This window comes from Schistocerca cancellata, chromosome 1 (genome assembly GCF_023864275.1).
Source record: "Schistocerca cancellata isolate TAMUIC-IGC-003103 chromosome 1, iqSchCanc2.1, whole genome shotgun sequence".
NCBI lineage: Eukaryota > Metazoa > Arthropoda > Insecta > Orthoptera > Acrididae > Schistocerca > Schistocerca cancellata.
This window is the reverse complement of record NC_064626.1, coordinates 597,422,206-597,443,124: the sequence shown is the minus strand read 5'-3', so window position 1 is coordinate 597,443,124 and position 20,919 is coordinate 597,422,206. Positions and strand designations below refer to the sequence as shown.

The window sequence follows — 20,919 nt, the reverse complement described above, 5'->3', positions numbered from 1 at the left end:
TATGATGAGGTGTAGTCAAAATCTGGGTAGAGAATGTAATTAAGTACTCCAGTCCTGGGTGGTACAACTAAGTCATGAGGGCTCTTGTGGTTGAACAATGGGGCTTTGGAAGGTGGTGGGTGACTGGAAAAATAAGGCATGAAAGATCTGCTTTTTTAAGAGGTTGGGAGGGTAATTATGGCCTATGAAGGCCTCAGTGAGACCCCCCATATGTTTTGAGAGGGACTGCTCATCACTACAGATGTAATGGCCAAGGGTGGCTAGGCTGTATGTGAGGGACTTCTTGGTATAGAATGGGTGGCAGCTGTTGAAATGGAGGTATTGCTAGGGGTTGGTAGGTTTGATATGGACAGAGGTACTGATCTAGCCATCTTTGAGTTGGAGGTCAACATTGAGGAAAGTGGCATGTTGGGTTAAGTAGGACAAGGTGAAGCGAGTGAGGGAGAAGGTGTTGAGGTGCTGAAGGAATGTGGATGTGGTATAGTCACCCTCGATCCAGAGCATGAAGATGTCATCAATGAATCTGAAACAGGTAGGGGTTTGGGATTCTGGGTTTTTAGGGAGGATTTGTCTTAATGGCCCATGAATAAGTTGGCATAGGATGGTGCCATCTGAGTGCCCATAGCTGTACCCTACATTTGTTTGTAGGTAATACCTTCAAAGGAGAAGTAATTGTGGGTGAGGATATAGTTGGTCTGGCAACTAGGGAGGAGGTTGTTGGCTTGGAATCTGCTGGGCATTGGCTAAGATAGTTTTCAGTAGCAGTAAGGCCATGAGCATTAGGGATGTTAGTGTAAAGCAATGTGGCATCAATAGTAATGAACAGGGCACCATGTGGTAAAGGAATAAGAATTGTGGAGAGATAGTGGAAGAAATGGTTGTTATCTTTTATATAGGAGGGAAGGGTGCAGATAATAAGCTGAAGATGTTGGTGTAGAGGACCAGAGATTCTCTCAGTGGGGACATAGTAACCGGCCACAATGGGGTGACCTGGGTGGTAGGTTTATGGACTTCAGGAAGCGTGTAGGACATAGGAGTGCAGGGAGTGGTAGAGGTGAGGAAAGAGATACGTTCTGGGGAGAGGTTATGGAATGGGCCTAAGAATTTGAGGAGAGACTGGAGATTCTACTAGATATTTCTGGACTAGGGTCACTGTGAGATGGTTTGTAGGTGGATGAATCTGACAGCTGGCAAAGTCCATCTGCCAGCTAATTCTTGTGGCTCAAAACATCAGTGGCAGAATATATGTCAGCAAGTGGGATCAGTTTTATTTTTTCTTTGATCCCATTGTGTCTTCACGCCAATTTCAGTTTGCTTTTGCCTTTCACTATTGGCCTACTCCCTCAGATCTCATCTGGTTTCCTCATATGTTGTCCATTTCATCCTTTTTGTGATTATTCCCACATGTTTGGGTGAATTTTTTCGGACATAATTCTTCATTACTTACATATTTTTACACTTTTTTTTATCCACAACCATGGTTCCTTGCTCCATCCATCTGCATCAATACAGAAAAGTTTCCTTATCCACAGACTTAACCTGTTCCCTCATACTGTTCCTGCATTGTTGCTTGGCTCATGGAATTCTGCCCAAACAGCCTTACCATCAAATTACCATCTCCAGCTGCCACCTTTCCTTCCACAATGACGTCCATCTGTTCAGATTCTGCCAGACTTTAACCTTCTCATGGATAATCTTGCAAAACCATATCGATCAGGCCCAACCTCCTTGCAAAACCTTCTCTCCATCTACAAAATTCTCCTGCTATGCAATTCGAAATTCCTGGATCCCATAACACACACTGAATCTCTTGCCTTCCAGGAGATACAGCATCATAAAGAATGACACCTCAAAAAATTCTCAACCCTGTTCACTTTCTACTCCCACCTTGGACTACCACAGTCCACCACCTTTACAACACAACAACCTCCAAACCTTCCCATGTCCCCTCATAACTGTCAAAACTTGTCTTGCAAAAAGTCCCTCCCACCACTGCACAGAATCCTGAACCTAAACAGACCTGAAACACAGTCATTAACCTTTCCTCCAAAAGTCTTAGCCCCACAGAAGTATCAGTCCCTTCCAATGGTCTCATCTTTTAACCCAGTCTCAAATATAATAATGCAATACTTGTTAGAAACATTCTCTCCTTCTACCAGTCTCTAGAGTGGAAACATTTCTTCACCACCAACCCTGCCAATCAGACTCTACCAAAGACCAATGTGGAACCCTGCCTGACTCAGTTCACTCCTCCGTCCAACCACAATTTGTCCCCATTGTCTCTAAATCACCCCCTGTTAACTTTCAAGAATTTCTTAACCTCGAACCTTGACTCACCATCATTCCTCAAATCTGTCAACATGCAAACTAACCTTACACCTGCAGAAAGAACTGCAATCCATCACCTAAAAACTGATCCAGACCTTATAATCCTACCTGCCTACAAAGGCTCCACCACTGTTGTTTCAGATCACAAGGATTACCTGGCAGAAGGACTCAACCAGTGGTCAGACTCATCCACCTTCAAACCCTCCCACAGTGGCACCATTATAGAAATCCAGCAGGATCTCCTGTCTCTCCTCAAATCCTTAGGCCCATCCCAAAACCTCTCAATGGAGTCCATTTCTCTCCTCACCCCTACAACTCCCCACACTCCTACCTTCTACATGCTTTCTAAAATCCATCAACTCAACCACCCAAGATGCCACATTGTGGCCTGTTATTGTGTCCCCACTGAGAGAATCTCTGCTCTTGTAGAACACCACCTTCAGCCTATTACCTGGAACTTACCCTCCTATATTAAAGATACCTCCACTATCCCTCCACTGTTCATGTTCCTTTACCACAGGATGCCTTTTCTTGTCACTACTGATGCCAACTCTCCTTACACTAACATCAATAATGCCCATGGCCTTACTGCTACTGAACACTACCTTTCCCAAAGACCAATGAATTCCAAACGAACAGCCTCCTTCCTAGTCACCATGTCCAACTATATCCTACCCATAATTACATCTCCTTTGAAGGTATTACCTACAAACAAATCTGGGGTATGGCTATGGGCACCCACATGGCACCATCCTACATCAACCTTTTCATGGGCCATCTAGAGGAATCCTTCCAAAACACCCAGAATTCCAAACCCCCATCTCCCCCCCACCCCCCCTGCTCCCCCCACCTGTTTCAGATTCACTGATGACAGCTTCATGTTCTGGATCAAGGGCAAGGACACCATATCCACATTCCTTCAGAACCTCAACACCTTCTCCTCCCCTTTGGTTCACCTGGTTCTACTTAACCCAACAAGCCACTTAACTCAATGTTGACCTCTGCTTCAAAGATGGCTACATTAGTATCTCTGTCCACATCAAACCTACCAACTGCTGCAGTATCTCCACTTCAACAGTTGCCACCGCTTCCATACCAAGAAGTCTCTTCCATATAGCCTATCCACCCTTGGCCATCACATCTGTAGTGATGAGCAGTTCCTCTTGAAATATACAGAGGGCCTCACTGAGGCCTTCACAGGCCATAATTACCATTCCAACTTTGTACAAAAACAGATCTCCCATACCTTATCTTTCCAGTCACTCACCAGCTCCCAAAATCCCACTGTCTGGCCACAAGGGAGCATACTCCTAATGACTCAGCACCACACAGGACTGGAGAACTGAATTATATTTTCTGCCTGGGTTTTGACTACCATGCCCAGAAATGAGAAATGTCCTACCACTGTCCTTTGCACCCCTCCCACAGTGATATTGCACTGCCCACCAGAGCTACACAATATCCTCATCCATCTCTACACAACAACTGTCACAGGTTGCAAGAGAACTGCACCGGAAATGACAGCAGAGAAGAAGCCCTTGGACTTTGGTGTGCCAGGTACATACAGTCTTCGGCCACAAATTCAGCTGCAGTCCACCACCAGCAATGGAGGATGACACTTCGACAATGCCAGTCACACGTGCTGGCAAAATGTCAGAGACAAACGTCAGCTAAAGAACCTGAAACAGAAACCAACAGGCTGTTTGTCAACCAAAAATCTGTCTGTCTGCATGAATGGCCACCAACAAACTAAGACCAAGAAACAGCTGGACCACCATGTTGCTGAGCATGCTGTCCAACATGACATTCTTCATTTTAATGACTGCTTCACGGCCTGTGCCATCTGGATACTTCCCACCAACACCTACTTGTCTGAATTGCGTGGGTGGGAACTCTCCCCACAATATATCCTACATTCCTGTAAACCTCCTGGCCTCAAGCTTCTTCAGTCACAGTCCTTACCTATCTAGCCCATTCCTTGTTCCCATTCCAGCACTTCAAGGCCCCCTACCCCACCAATGCAGCCTCAGCCTTATTACTTCTCTCCTTTACCGCTACCCCCCCCCCCCCCCCCCTGCCTGTGGCTCCTCCCTACCATTTATCTAACCTCTTGCCTGCACCTAGCTGCCCTGCCCTCTCTCCACCTTATCTCTGTATGCTCCCACAAGCAGCACATTACTGTTCCCCACTCATACCCTGCTATTCCTGCCCCTCCACACCCCAATCTCCTCCTTCCCCCACCATCCACATACACTGCTCCATGAAATCTGGCTTCAGCTGCCAGTGACTGCGGTCATATGTGCGAGTTACAGTTGCGTGCGCACGCGTGTGTGTGTGTGTGTGTGGTGTGTGTGTGTGTGTGTGTGTGTGTGTGTGTGTGTGTGTGCACCACATTGAAAAAATCTGTATACATATTGATAGGTATGATTCTGACTGATGCATGTCTTATATTACATTACTGTATGAAAAGAGCAACTGTTCACTTCCATATTAAGGAAAAGTGGCAGATAAATACACATAAATATCACTTGTTTTGTCTGTGAAAAAAAGGAGGCTTTGTCATTTTTTTGTGATTTATATTTACTGCTTTTCTTTATTGTTTCCCTTTTTTATTATAAAACTTCAGAAAGATATTTCTGTTATGGAAACATTTTATGCTGGCCCCTTTCTCATTGTTCCCACCATGGTTCAGTTCTTAGAAGAGCAGTATGGTCTTCTCATTCACACCTACATATCATTAGTATTTAAATTTCATCTCGATGCCTACAATCTTTATACAATAGTATGCACATTTTGACTGTAGGGTTATTTTATTTACTGACCTGCTGCTTGTCAAGGCATCCTGCCCAGTCCTTTACTGTCTTTTCTAGTATAGGCAGAATAGTAAACTTTAAATCAAGTGATGCACCAGCCATACATGTAATATACATCAGTGACTCCAAGATTATGTTTGGTGGTAAAGAGCCTTCTGTTTCATTCCAGAGTAAACATTCACCTTTCCCATAACACAGGAAACCATTACAATGCCCAATGCTGCTTCTTTTTACCTTTTCTTTATTTTCTGTAAAATAATTTTTAAATTATTATTTGAATTTACAACACTTTTTTCTTTAAATGCTAAATATTGTGAAACAAGACATCTAAATGTCCATTGATAGTCTGATATTTGGAAAATTTGTGCTGTTCACTTTCTTTTGTAACTAGAAAATGAAATCTGATGGAAAGATTATAGTAATGAGAATCAGGCTGTGATCTATAGGGTTGACAGACAAAATAATAGGGAGAGAGGCAGTGGAACGGAAGAGTTATAGAAGGGGAGTGTGGAGTTCGGATGATTGGGAAAGCAACCTATGACATCTTGCTAAACTTATCCAAAGTAAGCACCAAGTTTCTTGATATTGTGCTACAAGATTTACTGTGGAACTGAGTATTGCATATTGTCAAGTTTCTTGATCTTGTGCTATAAGATTTGCTGTGGAACTGAGTATTGCATATTGTTAATAGAATCACTCAGTGTGTCTGTTTATCCTTAATGGCACCTTAATTGTCAGATTAACATGAACTCCAAAATATCATGTAGAATGGTATTTCATATAAACCAAAAATCTCCAAAAATAAAATTTATGTTACCATGAGCCATCAAATAGTAATTTTTAGGTGTGGATATTGACTGCCAGAAAAATAAGGACAAATGCACTAATACTCACAAAAATAATTACCTCAACAGATATGACTTTTCAATGAGTGTGTAACTGCTCATGATTTCTAATCACAGATATGATTTATGTGTGCTGAATTCTGGAAACTATTTCTGAACCTTACCATAAATTTCATGTAGGACTCAAGTTTAGCTATTAATAAGGTTGAAATCGGTTCAAAAATGGTTCAAATGGCTCTGAGCACTATGGGATTTAACTTCTGAGGTCATCAGTCCCCTAGAACTTAGAACTACTTAAACCTAACTAATCTAAGGACATCACACACATCCATGCCTGAAGCAGGATTCGAACCTGCGACTGTAGCAGTCGAACGGTTCCGGACTGAAGCACCTAGAACTGCTCGGCCACTGTGACCGTCCTTGAAATTGGTCATAGACTCCATGGACTAAAGGAAATTGTAGACATCAAATTATATTTTTGAGCTTGGGTTTTGTAATGCAGTATTTTAAGAGTGAAAATAGACACATGAAACTTTTCCAATATTAAAATGATATTTTCAACAGAAACAAACACAGAAATTTTCATGAAAGAGGACCTTAAACAGACTCAGTACTAATTATGAGTTTGACATATACAGAGTGAGTCACCTAACATTACCACTGGATATATTTCGTAAAGCACATCAAATACTGACGAATCGATTCCACAGACCGAACGTGAGGAGAGGGGCTAGTGTAATTGGTTAATAGAAACCATAAAAAAATGCACGGAAGTATGTTTTATAACACAAACCTACGTTTTTTTTAAATGGAACCCCGTTATTTTTTTTAGCACATCTGAACATATAAACAAATATGTAACCAGTGCCGGTGGTTGCATTGTAAAATGTGAATTACATCCGGAGATATTGTAACCTAAAGTTGACGCTTGAGTACCACTCCTCTGCTGTTCGATCGTGTGTATAGGAGAGCACCAAATTACGTATGGATCCAAAGGGAACGGTGATGGACCTTAGGTACAGAAGAGACTGGAAAAGCACATGACGTCCACATGCTAACACCTTTTTATTGGTCTTTTTCACTGACGCACATGTACATTACCACGAGGGGTGAGGTAAACGTACACACGTGGTTTCCGTTTTCAATTACGAAGTGGAATAGAGTGTGTCCCACTGGAAATGCATCAATGTATGTGGTATCAGCATGATGATGCACCTGCACATTCCGCAATTAACACTAGGCTGACCCTTGACAGGATGTTCGACGGGCGTTTCATAGGACGTGGAGGACGCATAAATTGGCCAGCCCGTTCTCCTGATCTTACACCTCTGGACTTCTTTCTGTGGGGGAACGTTAAAGGAGAATGTGTACCATGATGTGCCTACAACCCCAGAGGATATGAAACAACGTATTGTGGCAGCCTGCGGCGACATTGCACCAGATGTACTGCGACATGTACGACATTCATTACACCAGAGATTGCAATTGTGTGCAGCAAATGATGGCCACCACATTGAACATCTATTGGCCTGACATGTCGGGACACACTCTATTCCACTCCGTTATTGAAAATGGAAACCACGTGTGTACGTGTACCTCACCCCTCATGGTAATGTACATGTGCATCAGTGAAAAAGACCAATAAAAAGGTGTTAGCATGTGGACGTAATGTGCTGTTCCAGTCTCTTCTGAACCTAAGGTCCATCACCGTTCCCTTTGGATCCATACGTAATTCGGTGCTCTCCAATACATACGATCAAACAGCGGAGGAGTGGTACTCAAGCGTCAACTTTAGGTTGCAATATCTCCGGATGTAATTAACATTTTACAATGCAACAAACAGCACTGATTACGTATTTGTTTATATGTTCAGATGTGCTAACAAAACTAATGGGGTTCCATTTAAAAAAAAGTAGGTTTGTGTTAAAAAACATACTTCCGTGCATTTTTTTATGGTTTGTATTAACCAATTACACTAGCCCCTCTCCTCAGGTTCGGTCTGTGGAATCGATTAATAAGTATTTGATGTGGTTTATGAAATATATCCAGCGGTAATGTTAGGTGACTCACTCTGTATATAAATTATCTTGTTGAAACTTCCATGATCAATGGCAAATCATGTTGTGACCATAATAAATCATTCTAATTTCATTTTATTATTATTATTAGTGTAGTCATGTATTTTCTCACATTAAAACCTTCAACTTTACCTGTGCCATTTGTGCATTTTATTCTTGGCTCTCTTGCTTTATATTCATACCTTCCAATGTGGTTTACAAAATGATCCATGATAATTGATGTGATCTTACCATGGCACATCAACAAAACCTGTAAATTGACATAAAATTAATAACATCTGACCTTTGGGAAAAATAATTTAGTGGTTCCTTTGTAAAAATACATTCTGTTAGAAACATTTTGTAATATCATTTGATGGTCAGCACAACAACAGAGATTGTATTTAACAGAATGACATAAACATTTAGAACAGATTGCAGTAATTATTTATTTATTAATTCTCTTAAGCGGTTTCCGTCTAAGTGACCATCTTCAAACCAAAGCTCCTTGATGATGTATGCTGCTGGTTTGTGGAGCTGCTGCACTTACCAAAAAATACCAGTTGACTGGTACTTTAGCACAGCAGCTTTGTGAACCAGCTCCACATACCATCAAGGAGCTTCTTGTCTGAAGATGGTTGCTCAGACTGTAACTGCTTACTAGAATTAATATACAAATAAATAATTGTTGGAATCTTGACTGTCTGTTTCTGTTATATACGTTACTTTACATGGAACATATTTTCTGTCTGTGTACTCATTCCTGTGCCCTAGTCTATGAGTCTGCAGTTAAATGGAGATGATGTTACTATCATTTGAATTGAAAAGCTATATTATATACCATACATAACACCAACTGCATCAGAAGCTTATAATTTAAAAAGCTGTGACATAATCACAAATAAAACAATGCTCCAGGAATCATAGGATTTGTTTCCTTTATTCCAGTCTATGATCACAAAAAGTGCCCTCAAACCATCGATATTGGTCAGTAGTGAGCATCTTCAGAGTTGTCTAAAATATATCATAATATAATAAAGCCAGAAAAGCATGATCAAGAGACACAAACAAAATTAGCTGAGCATGATTGAACATAATGTAACATCCATCGCAGTAGAAGTTCTTGGATAACATATGGAATGTTGAGTTTAACTGATGAAAGAAGAAAATAGAAAACATGGCAAATGAAGCAGGTAAAAGGGATAGAGACAGCTAAATATGTGGTTGACAATAAGTGCATATTAGCAAAGCATTAATGACTGGAGGAGAGATGCAGATCTGTAGAAGCATGTGTAACTGTAGAGAAGATAGGTACCAACTACAGAAAAATTAAAAACATCTTTGGAGAAAAGAGAAGTATCTTATATGGCAAGCCAGTGATAAGCAAAGAAGATAAAGCTGATAAGTGGAAAATACATAAAAAGACCATACAATGGAAACAAAGCAGAAGACATTTTATAGAAACGGAAAAGGAAGAAGATGAAGATGATACGTAAGAATTCATGTAAGGAGAATTTAATAGAGTACTGAAACCTTAAACCAAAATGAGGCCCTTGGAGTAGATTAAATTGCCTTGGAACTATTGAGGCCCTTGGGAGAGCCAGTTATGTCAAAACTATTCCACCTGATATGCAATATTTATGAGACAGGCAAAATACCATTCAGCCTTCAGTAAGAATGTAATAATTCCAATTTCAAAGAAGGCAATACTGACCTTATGACTTATCTTAGAAAACAGACTGAAAAAAAGCAAACCTATGCCTGTAGCAGTTGTAAATCTAGAAAGAGCTTTTCACAATGTTCATTAGAATACATTGTTTGAAATTCTGGAGGTAGCAGGGTTAAATACATGGAGTGAAAGGTTATCTACAAAAGAAACCAGGCTACAGTTATGAGAGTCAATGTAAATAAAAGGAAGCAGTAGTTATGAAAGAAGTGAGACTGGGTTGTAAACTATCCTCGTGTTATTCAGTCTGTAACACTGACCAAGCTGTGGGGAAAACCAAGGAGAAATTTAAAAAGGAAATTATGTAATATATGGCATATAAATTAAGGCTGTGGGTCCCATGAAAAGATATCATTTTGAAGAACACTAATACACTGACAGTAAAAAAAAAAAAAAAAAAAAAAATAAATTGTTCATGAGTCACACTGTTCAGAGTTCACTGATGCTCTCCATCATGGAATCACAGAGCACCACTCAATCTGACCTTGATGCTCAACAGCAGAGGCACGTACAGGCACGGAAACACAACGTTATCACAGAAGAGTGAAGCAGTGCACCACTGTCAGCAAGTAACACTTGCCATGGGATTGGGGGCAGTGGGAAGGATGCATCAGGAAAGGCATTGATCAGTGCATGAGTGTGCCTCCCAACTTTGGTGTGCTGCCAGGCAATGCAAGTGTGTAATCACTGATAGCATTCTTTCCAAAACACTGGCCAGATGAAACACATGATCACGAGTGATAGATGGTGTTGATGCCAGGGTACGACAGTTCATGGGTGTTGTTGAAAGCACTAAACTGGAACGTCTCTGGAAGAAATGGGTAGTGTGTGCCTGTGAAAATGTCACACCATATCTTGAGGGTAGAGTCGAGAATAGGCACTAGTTCCAGTTGTCAGCTGCTGGAGGCTGTCCAGTTGTTCATCACTTTCCTATCCATGTATGACGTCTTCAGACTTCACAGGAGGAGAGATAATGTAACAAGTGCAGGATATGAGGTCAGCAGTGATTTTCAATTCTGGAAATAAGGCAGATATCAGTTGAGAGCTGAAATATGTACTCCAACCACTGGAAATGGCACAGTGAACACCTGATATGATTCTGTAAGGCATGAGTGATTGGCTTGTGACAGTGAAAATAATGAAGAGATGGGCTTCCACAGATGGATGTAAATATTTCATTGCCTCAAATACTGCAAGCAACTCATCGTTGTAAGCACTTCAAGCATATGGTGACTTTGATAGCACCTGTAAGAAGAACCCTAGTGGCTGGCACCTACCACCAAAACACTGAAGCACTATACCTATGGCAGCCTATCTGGCATCTGCAACCATGGCTAATTCAGTGTTGCACACTAGGTGAACAAGCAGTGTCATTTCTGTTAGGCTGCATCTGGACTCTGTGAAAAGTCTTCACCAGTGTCTGTCCAGATACTAGGAGTCCTTCCTTTTGAAGTAGGGTCATTTAAAGCTGCATTCAAAGGCTCCTCCATACTGGTGGCATTAGGCAGATGGCATCAATAAAAGTTTAATATGCTCAGGTAGCAGTGTAAGTTTTTACGTGTCTGTGGGTGCAGCATATTCACAGTCGCCTTACCTTCACAGGGAGAAGTGTGGATCTGTTAGAAATGATCAAATACTCAAGAAACTCCATTTCAGTGACCCAAATATGCACTTCCAGATGTTAATGATGATACTGGCTTCACTTGTTAGGTGTGGCAGTGCAGCTCAGCCTTGTCAAAAATATCAGGATGTCATTAAGGTATGTGAAGTATCATGATAAGCCTCACAAGATGCTTCCAGGAAATTTTGCCAGGTCTGGGCAGCATTCCAAAGACCAAATGTCATGGAATTGCTCACAAAAAGCCCAAAGGGCATAATAATGGCTGTTTTATGAATGTCTTCAGGTACCACAGGAGTCTGTGTGAACACCTTCCTGCAGAGTAGTTTACCGAATATGAATGACCCCTTCAAGGCATGGCTAAAGTCCTGCAGGTGCAGTATTGGATATCAGTCTGGCACTGTTCATGCATTTAAGGCACATAAGTCCCCACGTAGGTACTATGAATTGTCTTTCTTGGGGACTAAGACAAGGCGTAGGACCATGGTGTGCTCTTTGGTCAAATGATGACTTGTTGCATGATGGCCTCGAACTGAGCTTTGGCTATAGTAGGTCTATCAGGCTCAATATGCATTGGGCATGATTACAATATGGTGAACTGTCAAGTGTTTGAGGTCTCTCGATATGCGAGGTGGAAAGTTGTCCAGATTTGGATTTGGACCTGCTAGTGTGCTACTGCTACAGTACCTGCTGCCCTCTTGCCATGAGTGTACCTCCTAGGCGATCTGTGTGGTTAGTGTTGGCATGTGGGTTGCCGGATTCTGGACTAGGTTGTGGAAGTCAGTATCCATGGTGGCAGGTACACAATATTTGTCACTGTGGAGTGAAAGCTGATGCTGTGGCTACAGCTTTGAAGATTGCACATGGCTGCTGAACTGGGAACTTTTGCCAATGCAACAAGTACCTATTTAACCATGTCCACAACAGCATTCAGCTACATTTTTGTCTGTGTGGCAATCACCATTTGCACTTGAGCTGGCAATCACCATTTGCACCCAGATAGTACACAACAGTGAGCCTGTAATCATGTCAGACTGTACAAAGTTTGAGATGTAGCAAGTTGGAATTTAACACATTTGTTATGTTTTCTACTCCCAAGAATAAATAATTATTTTTTTACCTTTTAATTCAACAACAGGCACTCCCAACTGTTCGGGAATGAATTTGGAATTATCTAAAAGTAATTAACTTACAAAATAATTTACATCAAAAGTTCATACTGTCCAAATTTCAATTCAATTGCTTATTTTGCTTTAATGGCTGCAAGATTCTGAACTATGATGAAAAAAAATTTCACTGCTGTATCTTTTTTGGATCAGACAACATCATTCACTACTTAACTCAGTCAGCAATTAAGAATTCAAATAGTGTAGCATCATAAAAGATTTACTTCAAAATGGATGACTTACTCATAAATAGATACAATAATAATGTTCCATGAACTGTTCTGAATTACTAACATGAAACATTTTACTCTTAGAGTCCATTCAAAATAGTAAAATCTAACCTAACATAATTTGAAAGTATTATGTAATTTTAGAATTCACATTATATTCTTCTGCCTGTCTTTGTATAGCTACCCCTACCCTACAGTCCACAGTTGGTGTCTGAGCAGTGCACTGCTAACATCTCTATGTCACGTAAACCTAAGACCAGCACACAAATAACACATATATGTCTGTTTGTGTTAAAATTTGTGACCAGTGAGTACACATAAAACATCAGTATGTTGGTTCACATGAAAGTCCACTTATTTCTAGCATAACACTCACAATTTATGGTGGTTGAAGTGAAATTCTGCACCTTGACTTAATAAATGCAACAAAGAAGATGCAACTGCATAATGTTTTTGCATCTTGGGATCTCTGGAGAACTAGTAAATATTAACCTCAGGAGTACTAATGATTGCAAACTATGTTGATTGGACAGCATCACATACGCTGGTAACAATACAATAAATCTTTTTGTGTGCACTGATATAATTCTGTCATAATTTATTCTGCCACTGTGGCATTGCTAAGTAGTTGGGTGATCCTCCTTTCTTATAGAATTACAAAGGAGATGCGCTTCCATTGAGGGAAACATTCCACGTGAGAAAAATATATCTAAAAACAAAGATGATGTGACTTACCAAACGAAAGTGCTGGCAGGTTGATAGACACACAAACAAACACAAACATACACACAAAATTCAAGCTTTCGCAACCAATGGTTGCTTCATCAGGAAAGAGGGAAGGAGAAGGAAAGACAAAAGGATGTGGGTTTTAAGGGAGAGGGTAAGGAGTCATTCCAATCCCGGGAGCGGAAAGACTTACCTTAGGGGGAAAAAAGGACAGGTATACACTCGCACACACACCCATATCCAACTGCACATACACAGACACAAGCAGACGCCTTTACAAATGTCTGGAAAACTGTTGATACAGAAGACTGGATCATTTGTTTGTATCCAAGTAGCTGTTAGGTGAATCACAGATCCGTATCACTCATCCTGATGAAAGTTCATCACCTCTTGTTAGCCTACATATCATATCAGGGACACCAGTGAAGTGGAAATATGTCATGCAATGAGCTGGCTTTACTGCTGCACCTATCCACTGTGCTCAGGGAGGAGGCTATGGTGACAGGCGTGGAATAAGAGCATGTGTATCTAATATACATTTATCCATCACAAATTAATACACAGCAACTAATAAATGTATTCTGTTTGTGAATGTCAATGCACTCATGGCCAAGTGGCCACAATAAATGCCGTTAGCATAAAAGATTCACTCTTGTCATGTGTCACAGGGCTCAAACACATGTCTCAGATGATGTACACTCCACAATGCTACAAGCAGGTTGCCTGATTGTGCAACAACAGGAAAATGACAAACATGTGTGCAAAATGCAAACAAACTATCGTACTTTCTGCTCGACCCGCAAAGTGCCACATCTTTTGCAAACACAACAAAACAAACTGAATGGTGCCTTATTAACTTCCCATATGTGTTGGTGCTCACCTTAAGCTCAATCCATGTGGTGTGCAGCTAGTGAAATCAGACTAAGAATCATGTCTGCAAGGCACTGAGCTCACACTGCTTTGTCTGCCTCACCCCATGCGCAACACCAATGCCAAAATTTGGCATAATACTAAATGTGCACACTGGCGGATACCAGACACAGCTCACTTTGTGCTGGCTGTGAACTGCAGTTCTGTTGTTCATGCATTTCTGCAGTACAGCTGCCAAATGTGCATAGCATGCCCACTTTCACTCACCTGAAGTATGGATTCACATTTTGGGGAAACTAAACTGCAGCTATCAATACATTCAAATTGCAAAAAAGATCTGTTGGAATCAAATTTGGATGCAAACATAGAAGTTTATACAAACTACTCTCTAAGAACACCTTCAACATGTGTCTACACAATGGATACTCTTTGTTCTTGAAATAAATGTAATTTATTTATTTATTTTATTATCCATCTTTAGGCATTAAAAATGCAGTTGATGTCGTAATTTGTGTACATATACAGTTTACATAACTAACAGAAATGGTGTAATATATTGTAGATCATTATTGTCTAATAAGATACAAAAATTTGTCCTTGATGTTGCACAAGGTATTTGCATTATATTTACATGTATAAGTTTAATCCAAGTGAAACTATAATAGTACCGGTACTTAAGATCATCTTTAGTGCACATTATAAACTCTTCTATTGTACAAAAAGCTTTTTCTCTAAGCCATTTCTTTGTGACACTTTTAAACTAATTCAGTGACACATTATGTGCCTCTATTGGCAACATGTTAAATAGGTTTACTCCCATGTACCTGTAACTATCTTGAGTTTTCTTTAGTCTAGCAACTGGGATGTCAATTTGCTGTTTTATACGTGTGTCATGGTGATGGATAGATTGTCATAGTTTGTGACTGTGTTGGTTTTCTTTTGTGTGTATCAGACAACTTAGTATAAAGAGGGCTGCAACTGTTAGTATTTTTAGATTTTTGAAATATGCTCTACAAGACTCATTTTTTCTGACATGGATGCATCTGACTGCCTTTTTTTGCCAAATGAAAACTTGTTTTGCTTCGGGTGAGTTTCCCCACAACAAAGTGGCATATGTTAAATGGGTGTGGAAAAAGGCATAGTATGCATTGAGTAATAACTTACCACTAACACTTGACCTTAGTTTACCTAACAAATATGTCACATGTGCTAACTTAGTACAAATATAATCGGTATGACTCTTCCACATTAATTTTGAGTTAAGATGGATCCCAAGTAGTTTAGCTGAGACACAATCAATCTTATCACTCTTAACACACAAGCTAAAGAGAATATTTACAGTTTTATCATGATTTATGTGCAAGTCATTGAGTTGGAACCACTTGATGGCTGCTCTGAGATGAGCCTCACTTTCCTCGTTTAATTTTCCTAAATCTTTCCCTGCTGTAACAAAAGTTGTATCATCTGCATACAGTGTGGATTTACATAACATGGTGCTGGGCAAGTCGTTTACATATATTATAAAAAAGTAAAGGTCCAAACACACAGCCTTGTGGTACACCCTGCATGATATCCAAGACATTTGACCTCATATTGTTAAAATGCACAATTTGTTTTCTGTCGCTCAGATAGGATTTCATCAGAGATTGTTCTGAGCCTCTAATACCATAGCAGTACAGTATTTCTGGTAGTATCCTGTGACTGACAGAGTCAAATGCCTTGCTGAGGTTTGACAAGCGTGGCATTAACTGATAATCCTGATTTGAATGATGACAATATATATGAAACAACATCTTCAACTGCTTCTGCCGTTGACAGGCTGGACCAGAAGCCATACTGAGAGTCACAAAGAATATTATTCACAGACAGATGTTGACTGATTTGGAGCTGTATGCAATATTCCACTACTTTTGATATGATGGGTACAAGGGAGATTGGACGGTAATAGGTAAGAATAGTTGATTCCAAAAACGTTTGATATTCATGATCTATAATAAAAAGAAAATGAGACACCTATATTTGGGCATGATCAACGTTTTCACATGCAAGGAAGGTAGGTATCCACATGGGAGCTAAACTTTATAACAAACTTTCCAAAAACATAAAAGCAGATACTGAGGTTATAAACTTTGGAAATTTTTTTAAGTCACATTTACATCATCACTGATTTTACTCCATTTAAGATTATTTAAATGTGTAAAGTGGCATAATAAATGTGAGAACCATTTGTAATTTAAATATATATGTACAGAAATACAAGTTCTATAATATATTATCCCCCCCCCCCCCATGAACCATGGACCTCACCATCGGTGGGGAGGCTTGCACACCTTAGTGATACAGGTAGCTGTACTGTAGGTGCAACCACAACAGAAGGTTATCTGTTAAGATTTAACACAAACATGTGGTTCGTGAAGAGGGGCAGCAGACTTTTCAGTAGTTGCAGGGGCAACAGTCTGGATGATTGACTGATCTGGTCATGTAACATCAACCAAGACGGCATTGCTGTGCTGGTACTGCAAACGGCAGAAAGCAAGGAGAAATTACAGCCATAATTTTTCCCAAGGGCATACAGCTTTACTGTATAGTTAAATGATTATGGCGATTATGGTGTTCTCTTGGGTAAAATATTCTGGAGGTAAAGCAGTCCCCCATTCGTATCTTTGGTCAGGAACTACTCAGGAGGATATAGTTATCAGGAAAAACAAAACTGGCATTCTATGGATCAGAGTGGGGAATGTCAGATCCCTTAATTGGGTAAAAAGGTTACAAAATTTAAAAGTTAGATATGATGGGAATTAGTGAAGTTTGGTGGCAGGAGGGACAAGACTTCTGGTCAGGTGAATACAGAGTTATAAATACAAAATCAAATAACAGTAATGTAGGAGTAGGCTTAATAATGAATAAAAAAAATAGGAACGTGGATAAGCTACTATGAACAACATAGTGATCACATTTTCTAGCCAAGACGGCCACGAAGCCCCTTCGTACCACAGTACTACAAGTTCATATGCCAACTGCCTCTGCAGATGATGAAGAGATTGAAGAAATGTATGATGCAATACCGAACTATCACTTTAATAAGTCACGGATGCAAAATATTAACATGAATTCTTTACAGACGAATGGAAAAACTGGTAGAAGCCAACCTTGGGGAAGATCAGTTTGGATACGGTAGAAATATTGGAACACGTGAGGCAATACTAACCCTACGACTTATCTTAGAAGCTAGATTAAGGAAAGGTAAACCTACATTTCTAGCATTTGTAGACTTAGAGAAAGCTTTCGACAATGTTGACTGGAATACTCTCTTTCAAATTCTAAAGATGGCAGGGGTAAAATACAGGGAGCGAAAGGCTATTTACAATTTGTACAGAAACCAGATGGCAGTTATAAAAGTCGAGGGGCATGAAAGGGAAGCAGCGGTTGGGAATGGAGTGAGACAGGGTTGTAGCCTCTCCCCAATATTATTCAATCTGTATATTGAGCAAGCAGTGAAGGAAACAAAAGAAAAATTCGGAGTAGGTATTAAAAGCCATGGAGAAGAAATAAAAATGTTGAGGTTCGCCGATGACATTGTAATTCTGTCAGAGACAGCAAAGGACTTGGAAGAGCAGTTGAACAGAATGGACAGTGTCTTGAAAGGAGGATATAAGATGAACATCAACAAAAGCAAAACGAGGATAATGGAACATAGTCGAACTAAGTCGGGTAATGCTGAGGGAATTAGATTAGGAAATGAGACACTTAAAGTAGTAAAGGAGTTTTGCTATTTGGGGAGCAAAATAACTGATGATGGTCAATGTAGAGAGGATATAAAATGTAGACTGGCAATGGCAAGGAAAGCATTTCTGAAGAAGAGAAATTTGTTAACATCAAGTATAGATTTAAGTGTAAGGAAGTCGTTTCTGAAAGTATTTGTATGGAGTGTAGCCATCTATGGAAGTGAAACATGGATGATAAATAGTTTGGACAAGAAGAGAATAGAAGCTTTCGAAATGTGGTGCTACAGAAGAATGCTGATGATTAGATGGGTAGATCACATAACTAATGAGGAGGTACTGAATAGGATTGGGGAGAAGAGAAGGTTGTGGCACAACTTGACTAGAAGAAGGGATCGGTTGGTAGGACATGTTCTGAGGCATCAAGGGATCACCAATTTAGTATTTGAGGGCAGTGTGGAGGGTCAAAATCGTAGAGAGAGACCAAGAGACGAATACACTAAACAGATTCAGAAGGATGTAGGTTGCATTACGTACTGGGAGATGAAGAAGCTTGCAGAGGATAGAGTAGCATGGAGAGCTGCATCAAACCAGTCTCAGGACTGAAGACCACAACAACAACAATGATGCAATAAAAGAAATTATTCAAATAGTTAAGGAAAATAAAAAAAATTTATAGTCGTGGGTGACTGGAATTTGACTGTAGGAAAAGGAAGAGAAGGAAAAGTAGTAGGTGAATATGAACTGGGGGTAAGGAATGCAAGAGGAAGCCGACTGGTAGAATTTTGCACAGAGCATAACTTAATCATAGCTAACACTTGGTTTAAGAGTCATGAAAGAAGGTTTATATGTGGAAGATGCCTGGAGACACCAGAAGGTTTCACATAGATTATATAATGGTAAGACAGAGATTTAGGAACCAGGTTTTAAATTGTAAGACATTATCAGGGGTAAATATGGACTCTGACCACAATTTATTGGTTATGAACTGCAGATTAAAACTGAAGAAACTGCAAAAAGGTAGGAATTTAAGGAGATGGGACCTGGATAAACTGAAAGAACCAGAGGTTGTAGAGAGTTTCAGAGAGAGCATTAGGGAATGGTTGACAAGAACAGGGGGAAGAAATACAATAGAAGAACAATGGGTAGCTTTGAGAGATGTAATAGTGGTGGCAGCTTTGAGAGATGTAATAGTGGTGGCAGCAGAGGATCAACTAGGTAAAAATATGTGCACCAGCAGAAATCCTTAGGTCTTGAAAGGAGGATATAAGAGATATTGAATTTAACTGATGAAAGAAGAAAATATAAAAATGCCGTTACTGAAGCAGACGGAAAGGAATACAAACGTCTCAAAAATGAGATCGACAGGAAGTGCAAAATGGCTAAGCAGGGATGGCTAGAGGACAAATGTAAGGATGTAGAAGCATGTATCACTAGGGGTAAGATAGATGCTGCTTACAGGGAAATTAAAGAGGCCTTTGGAGAAAAGAGAACCACCTGTATGAACATCAAGAGCACAGATGGAAAACCAGTCCTAAGCAAAGAGGGGAAAGCAGAAAGGTGGAAGGAATATATAGAGGGTCTATACAATGGTGATGTACTTGAGGGCAATATTATGGAAATGGAAGAAGACATAGATGAAGACGAAATGGGGGATATGATACTGCACTAAGAATTTGACAGAGCATTGAAAGACTTAAGTCGAAACAAGCCCCCGGAAGTAGGCAATGTTCTATTAGAACTACTGATAGCCTTGGGAAAGCCAGCCATGGCAAAACATTCCATCTGGTGAGCAAGATAAAGAGACACGCAAAATACCTTCAGACTTCAAGAAGAATATAATAATTCCAGTCCCAAAGAAAGCAGATGTTGACAGGTGTGAAAATTACCAGACTATCTGTTTAGTAAGTCATGATTGCAAAATACTAGCACGAATTTTTTTCAAACGAATGGAAAAATTGGAAGAAGCCAACCATGGGGATGATCAGTTTGTATTCTGTAGAAATGTTGGAACATGTGAGGCAATACTGACCCTATGACTTATCTTAGAAGATAGGTTAAGGAAAGGAAAACTTACATTTCTAGCATTTTTAGACTTAGAGGAAGCTTTTGACAATGTTGACTGGAATACTCTCTTTCAAATTCTAAAGATGGCAGGGGTAAAATACAGGGAGCGAAAGGCTATTTACAATTTGTACAGAAACCAGAAGGCAGTTATAAGAGTCGAGGGGCATGAAAGGGAAGCAGCGGTTGGGAATGGAGTGAGACAGGGTTGTAGCCTCTCCCCAATATTATTCAATCTGTATATTGAGCAAGCAGTGAAGGAAACAAAAGAAAAATTCAGAGTAGGTATTAAAAGCCATGGAGAAGAAATAAAAACTTTGAGGTTTGCCGATGACATTGTAATTCTGTCAGAGGCAGCAAAGAACCTGGAAGAGCAGCTGAACGAAATGGACAGTGTCTTCAAAGGAGGATATAAGATGAACATCAACAAAAGCAAAACAAGAATAATGGAATTGAGTAGAATTAAATCAGGTGATGCTGAGGGAATTAGGTTAGGAAATGAGATACTTAAAGTAGTAAATGAGCTTTGCTATTTGGGGAGCAAAATAATTGATGATGGTCAAAGTAGGGAAGATATAAAATGTAGACTGGCTATGGCAAGGAAATCATTTCTGAAGAAGAGAAATTTGTTAACATCGAGTATAGATGCCAGGAAGCCTTTTCTGAAAATATTTATATGGGGTGTAGCCATGTATGGAAGTGAAACATGAATGATACACAGTGTAGACGAGAAGAGAATAGAAGCTATTGAAAT

The 20,919-nt window shown here is 40.0% G+C and overlaps 1 protein-coding gene across 2 annotated transcripts in view; it reads right to left on the bottom strand.

The window, feature by feature from the left end:
• LOC126161919 (uncharacterized protein KIAA0825 homolog) overlaps positions 1–20,919 on the bottom strand; it is a 170,650-nt gene that overhangs the window by 57,031 nt on the left and 92,700 nt on the right. Inside the window, exons 6-7 of one of the 2 annotated variants that reach the window (XM_049918092.1) lie at positions 8,197–8,314; positions 5,151–5,389 (exon numbers count right to left, since the gene is read on the bottom strand). The exons of the other annotated variant lie outside the window; for it this stretch is intronic. Coding sequence (XP_049774049.1) covers positions 5,151–5,389; positions 8,197–8,314 — 357 coding nt within the window. The remainder of the gene's footprint in view (positions 1–5,150; positions 5,390–8,196; positions 8,315–20,919) is intronic. 2 annotated transcript variants of the gene reach the window in all.